General features: G+C 39.6%; 1 protein-coding gene across 1 annotated transcript; it reads left to right on the forward strand.

The window, feature by feature from the left end:
* Positions 1-1,330: 1,330 nt before the first annotated feature.
* On the forward strand, positions 1,331-6,439 carry LOC104597863 (rhamnogalacturonan I rhamnosyltransferase 1-like). Its single transcript, XM_010259614.3, has 8 exons — positions 1,331-2,835; positions 3,635-3,702; positions 3,828-3,916; positions 4,077-4,242; positions 4,375-4,664; positions 4,747-4,951; positions 5,052-5,209; positions 5,742-6,439. Exons 1-8 carry the CDS (start codon positions 2,511-2,513, stop codon positions 5,986-5,988), a joined length of 1,548 nt encoding a protein of 515 aa, XP_010257916.1. The 5' UTR covers positions 1,331-2,510; the 3' UTR covers positions 5,989-6,439.
* Positions 6,440-7,151: the final 712 nt, after the last annotated feature.

A 7,151-nucleotide genomic window follows, 5' to 3' on the forward strand; every position in this document is an offset into this window, starting at 1 on the left:
AAAATAATTTGAAGATGAACCATTGAAGCTGAGATTAAATAGCTATATATTTGACTCAACTCCACTCAAATCCACCCTTTCATCCATCCATCCAATTACACATTTACACCCATAAAAAAAAAAGAATCACAAACACAAAGGAGGAAAATTGCCTTGTAAGGTCTCCAACCTTTCCAGTTTCATTATTCTTTTATGTAACTTGCCTTTTCACCTAATCATCCATCTAACCACATGCTTCATTAATACCATCCACATTCAACAATACGAATATGCTTTCATAATCTGAACCGTGGTTCGAGCAAACGGCTGTTGTGGTTCAGTTTTGAAGGAAAAGAAGTTAAAACCGTCGTCCAACTCTGTTTTTTTTAACCATCTAACTAATTCTGTAACCGTCGGTTGTTTCCCCTCTTCATTCATACAATACAACAAAACAACTTATTGGAATTTTGGTAGTAGGTGGTGCTTCCTTAATTCTCCATCAAAGTACTTTGGATGTAATATGACAGGACTACCCTCAACCTCAGTCGGTCTCAGTCCCCTCTTCCTTAATTCTTCTCCAATCTCTTTTGATCCGTTCGGCTTCGGCCTGTTGAAGGAAAATGAAACCGTCATCGTCATCCGTCATCCGTCCTCAATCACTCCAGATTCTGACAGCCCCGTTATTTTTGGGTTCTTCATTTACTCGACCGTTGTGCTCCTTCTGACACATTGCACTATTTCACTTCCATCTAACGGCGCAACCGACATCCTAACGGACATCCTTCCAGTCAATTCTCACGATATCTCTGCAAAATGTCATCTCTCCCCAACCAAACTCCAAAGGGAGAAGTACCGATCAGCCCAGCTCAGAGTTTACTAGCCATGAAGTACAGGGGGAATGCATCTGACTGTGAATTGATATCAAATTTACGGGCAGGATATGATTTATAGGGGGAAGAGAGCTAGTTGTAGAGGGTGACTGGAATTCAGAATTCTGCATCGTGTGTATTTATACTTTTCCCAACTCCAAATGGGTCCATTCATCGTCCTCAATCCGGAATTTCGGATCTTTCTTTTTCACTTCCAAATAAACCCGTAACCGACAAATATCGCGATATTTTGTCGGCGTCCGACGGTCGACGGATGACTCACCGGAGTGAGTCCCAGATCATAATTCCTGAATCTAACGGCGTGTACTATATTTGTCTACTGTGATGTTGAGGTATTTTTCGAGTGCCACGTGTTTAAAGGTCGGAAGGTTGTGTTGTGACATATGTGGGGGCAAAAGGACCGTGTGGGTCACAGGGCCCGACTGGAGTCTGGATATACCCAGCGAGGCGCGAGAGAGAGAGAGAGAGAGAGCTGCGAGCCTGTATTTATTCGCAGTAGCATTTGACCATGGTTGGACAGAGGATACTAAAGGGAGGAGATCGGGAGAGGGGAAAGAATTAACCCTAGTTAAAAGTAAAGGGGGAGGGCAAGGGGATTATCCCATGCTGTACGACTCCTCATCTTCTTTGCGTATAGACATCACCGACGCCGAATTTATATCTGCGGCATTTCTCTCTCTGTTCTTTCTTTGACCGGCGATTTGAATCAAAGTTTCCGGTGATTTCCGCCGGGATCTGCTCGACGAAATCGAATTTACGAAACGGAGCGATTTATCCGATCGGCGCCGGAACTTCCCTCTATCTGATTGGAAAGGAATTCTTTGTAAAGAAGGAGATCGGGATTCGGGAGGCACTTTGTTATCTTATCTGTATATTTGGGAGAGGTCAGGTTCGGTTAGGATTTCTTTTCTGTTGGAGATCCAAGTGAGAATTTTGGTTTTTATGGAAATGTATAAGTTATGTTTGTGATTTGAGGCATATTTTGAGAGAGGAATCATTGGGTGAGCTCTGATGTTTCTGAGCTTTGAGAGGGAACTCGGGAGAGATTTGAGTTGATAGATAGTAAGGACTTTGTCTTCTCTTTTACAGGATTGTTTCTTAGGATTTAGGTGGGGTATTGGTTGGATTAGTTTCTGATTTAATTTAGTTTTGTTCTGAATTCGTTTATCATTTTCGGGAGTAAAAAGATTCGGGGTGGATAGCGACTTTGTGGGGTTCTTGAGATTAATTATAGATAGTTGAATTATTTGTTCTAATATTTTAATGCTACATTGATCGGAATCGAGGAAATTTTACAGTTTCAAGGCGTTTTGGGCTTGAGTTATGTTAGTGTGAAGAGCCATCTCTTCCTAAAGAGAGGGCTTCATCTCTAACTGCTAACCGTGTATTCACCAACTCAGTTGTTCCCTTTGTCTCGATTTAAGATAATTAGATCAGAAATCAAAGAGAAGGGGGCTAGTTCTATCTACAAAAATTTCTCTCCTACTGTCCCTCAATTCCAGCTGGCCCCTCTGTCGATTACCACATTGGTGCTGTGTCGTCCGAGGATTCTTATCAGAACCCATTTTTCTGATGGAGTGAAAGAGTTCAACTTCGACGTCTGTATGGGGGAAGATAAGAGTCGCAGGGGTCGGTATCAGGATGTGCAGGCTGGAGAAATCTGAGAAGAAGTTTGATTTTAGAGTGGAGAAGGAGAAAAAGTGGCAGATGGCCTTCAAGTATCCGGGGGAGAGTAAAGTTGAAAAATTGAAGAGTTCAATGGTTCCCCGGTCTCGTATGAAACTCTGGTTGATTCGGGCGACGACTACCGTGTTGCTCTGGACTTGCGTTGTACAGTTGACAGCATTGGGGGAGATGTGGGGGCCGAGGGTGTTGAAGGGATGGCCGTCTTGCTTTACGCCTTCGGATTCCGCTTTATCCGTCAAATTGTCTTCTGCTCCAGCGAAAGTTGTCCTTCCGCCCAAAAGTGAGTTCCCAAACCTAACAATTTCATTCATTCTCACCATCTTTAGTTCGTTCTGTTTTTCTTCTGATTGATGGCCGTTAGTGTTGCTCTTTAGGTTATTTAGATTAAAATGTATCCACATTTTATTGTTAAACAAAACCAGTATTTTCCCCTGAGATTTATACAGTAACTAAAGCATATCAATTGAATGGAAATCTAATTTTCATTTAGGACTGAACCCCGGATTACAGATTCTTTTTTTTTTTTTTTTTGGAGACTTGGTTCTCCTCTTGACTTTGGTAAGTTGAGAAGCTTATCAAATTGGTAATGTCTCCAGTCCACTTGAACTTGCTTTCTTGAAAATTTAATTTAGGTGTCACATTCCTTCTTTGTCTGTGCGCTATTGGTAAATTTTCTTTTTTTTTTTTATTGGGGATTTCCTAAAGTGATTATTTTATCTTCTCCTGTGGTGCTTCTCATGTTCTCAAGTATTCAAATTCGATAGATGGTGCCTCCTTGCAGGTAAAATGAATGGGGCTTTATCTTCATTATAGTAGGAAAATTATCATTCAGTCACTGATTATGGCATGAAATCCATGCTTGTTACTTTCATTCCTATGGTCAGGTCTTTCCTTTCAGTTTTCTTACTTATAATAGTTGACTTGTTTCAGTTTGATATTTGCCTTTGTTGATGCTCATCAGACTCAATTGAGGTTGTGCTGATCCATTTGGCATCTTCCTTGTTATGATTTGTTTTTCATTTGGTAACTCTTAGAGGTTTTGTGTCTTGACATTAAACATAATTTGGGCCTTGTTACAGGGGTTTATAAGAACAATGGTTACCTGATGGTTTCATGCAATGGTGGACTTAATCAGATGAGAGCAGCGGTGAGTGGTCAGCCATTTATTTTGCATTTTTCATGCCCTTGCATTTTCTTCATGGTAGATATTCTAACTCATCCTTTATTGCTGTGTTTCCCTTCTGATTGTTTTACTTTTGATTTGCTCTACAGATCTGTGACATGGTTACAATTGCAAGACATCTAAATGTTACACTCATTGTCCCTGAGCTAGACAAAACCTCTTTCTGGGCTGATCCCAGGTGGGTCGATTTTCTTCCCCAGTTCAGTTAAATTTATGAACCCTGTTTATTGCATTGTCTTTTAATTATAGGGATGAAGTATTTCTGTAGGTGAATTTGTTATGAATCATGCTGTGCTCCCCAAGTTCTTAACAATATTCATTGCTTGTTGATATCACAGTGAGTTTGAAGACATATTTGATGTGGAACATTTCATAACATCCTTGAGGGATGAGGTTCGGGTATTGAAAGAGTTACCACCCAGGCTGAAGAGAAGAGCAGAACTTGGAATGGTGTATTCCATGCCGCCTATTAGTTGGTCTAACCTTTCATACTATGTTAATCAGGTCTGTTCTCTTTTCAACTTAACATTTTGTTTTGCATTGTTAGTTATGGTTTACAACTGTGCAACTAATTCTTTTATGAAAATAAAGAATAAAAAGTACAACTAATTTTTTGATTTTTTTTTTTGTAAGCAGATCCTCCCTCTCATTCAAAAGCACAAGATCTTGCATTTAAATAGAACTGATGCTCGACTTGCTAATAATGGGTTGCCTCTAGAGATTCAGAGGTTGCGCTGTCGAGTAAATTTCAGTGCTCTGCGATTCACTTCTCAGATAGAGGAGCTGGGAAGACGGGTTATTAAGCTTCTAAGGCAAAAAGGCCCTTTCCTAGTCCTTCACCTCAGATATGAAATGGATATGCTGGCATTCTCCGGCTGTACTCAAGGTTGCAACGATGAAGAGGTGGAAGAGTTGACAAGAATGCGGTAAGATACTAAGATTTATTCTTTTCTATGAAAAATATTAGGCTGTCTGCCATTCCTTTAATGACCAAGGCCCTCTTGTCAGATATGCTTATCCATGGTGGAAGGAAAAAGTCATAGATTCTGATCTGAAAAGAAAAGATGGTTTGTGCCCTTTGACACCTGAAGAAACTGCTCTAGTGTTGAAGGCATTGGATATTGACCGTAATTTCCAAATATTTATTGCTGCCGGAGAAATATATGGAGGACAAAAGAGAATGGAAAGTCTGGCTGAGGCTTATCCAAATCTGGTCAGTAGATGGAAGCAGAAAAATGAAGTCCTTGAATTCATTGGACACCCTTCTTTTTTTCTTTTTTTTTTTGCTACTAACTGCATTAGATTTCGAACAGGTGAGAAAAGAAACATTATTGGAACCCCCAGATCTTAGATTTTTCCAGAACCACTCATCCCAGATGGCGGCATTGGATTATCTAGTTTCACTGGAGAGTGATATCTTCATTCCTACATATGATGGAAACATGGCTAAAGTTGTTGAAGGGCATCGCAGGTACTATAATCCATATGATTTAGTTTGCGAACCTAGTTCTATTTTCAGGCTTTGGAATTAGTATGAACTTGCAGAAATCAAATAGACTGAGTTTGATGAACTTAACCTAGGATGAAGTTACTTGTTTTGGTTGTAATCAGCGGAGGGAGTCTAATAGTGTCAATTGAGCAGCACAGATTGAATCAGATTAAATAGCCACCCCAGCCAAGTCCTAAGAATAGAAGAATTGATGCATAACCTATCTTAAGCTCCCCACATCAGGATAATTTTCTTGAATTTAATCCTGCACTGGGTTATGTAAGATAGGAACCTATAGTGCTGCACTTACAGAACCATGCACAGTAGCAAAGCAGATGCTTCTGTTATTTTCTTATTTGTATGTTTGCAGAATACAAAACATTGTTTAGGTGCAAACGTAAGTTGAAAATTGCCTCGGGGTGAGTGTGATATCCCAGTCTGCATAACTTGAGGTTTAATAAAACAAGCCTGTTGTTTTCTATGAGATAAAATTTTTGTTTTTAATTCTTTTCAGATTCCTTGGATTCAAGAAGACAATTCTATTGGACAGAAAGCTTCTAGTAGATCTGATAGATCAATACAATGATGGGTTACTGGATTGGAACAAGTTCTCCTTTTTAGTGAAGGAAGCACATGAAAATCGCATGGGAAGTCCAACTAGAAGAGTGGTGATTCCAGACAGACCCAAAGAAGAGGATTATTTCTATGCCAACCCGCAGGAGTGTTTGGGACATTCAGATGAGCTATTGAGTAGTGCATGAGATTACGCCAAAGATTTATCTGTTTGGCTGTCAAACATCCCTCATCGCTATCCTTGGCAGACAAAATGATGCATTTCCCTACAGAGGTAGAAAAGCGCGGGAAGGATTCTGGTCTAAGGAAAGAAAGGGCAGAGAGATGATTTCGGATTGGGGGGATGCCCCCAGCCCCCAGGGAAGGTTTATTGGGAAGTTGCTGGATGGTATTTATATATCTTTTTTATATTTACAAATAATACAATTCTTGTATAGAGAGCGATTCCTGCTATTGCAGGAGAAATATCACATCAGCTGTAATGTACAACAAACGGGGATTGAAATAGAGATTCAGTTTATTGGAATTGGGGGGACTCCGTGAAGGTTGGGTCCCTTTTCTTCCCATGAATGATGAATCTTCTCTGTTTGTTTAATTGATTGTCCATTGGATGCGAATTAAAAAAGCCTTCACCAAAAAGATTTGCCATACTTTTGAGTCTTGTGTGCCACTGATCAGTTTCTCACCACAAATTTCCTCAAACATATCTTGTTCGGTTGGAACTTGGAAGATTGTCCCGAGTTGCTCTTCAAGTGAAGCCTTGTTGATGTGTCTGTGTGTTTTGAGGGTCTTGGTGGTTCATGACTATTATCAACTACCGCCACCGCGCCAGCGTCCTTTTTGTATTTTAATTGTTTTGCCTTTTTTTTTTTTTCTATTCTGGCCGGCAACCTACTCTACTTTCATTCATGCCGAATGCTCTAATGGTGGATTCAATCTACTTTAGCAACTAATTAGATATGTTTTTCAATGGTGTCGAATTAGCGATTATGGAATGATTTAGGTGATGTTTGGTACCGTTTATATTTATTCAATAAACGTTTTTTCATTCTCTCTTGCCCTTCTACATACATCGAAAATGTAAAAAGTGAACTTTGATTTATGTGTATGTCATCCCTTTGTAGAAGTTATTTCCAGGCGTTTATTTGCTGTTAGGCTTAAGTGGTGCTTAGTGGTGCCCGGTTGTTATAAATTGTTGTAATTATTGTGTTTCTTGGTTTTACTAGCAAATAAAGTATAAACATTTATTCAATAAACATAAACGGTAACACATACTTAATAGGTGTTTAGCACCAGTGCGATTTTCAAGCGATATTCTATTCTTAAAAAATCGCTTCATGACCTTTTCTCA

The sequence above is a fragment of the Nelumbo nucifera genome, chromosome 4 (assembly GCF_055504915.1).
Source record: "Nelumbo nucifera cultivar China Antique chromosome 4, China Antique-T2T, whole genome shotgun sequence".
Classification (NCBI taxonomy): domain Eukaryota; kingdom Viridiplantae; phylum Streptophyta; class Magnoliopsida; order Proteales; family Nelumbonaceae; genus Nelumbo; species Nelumbo nucifera.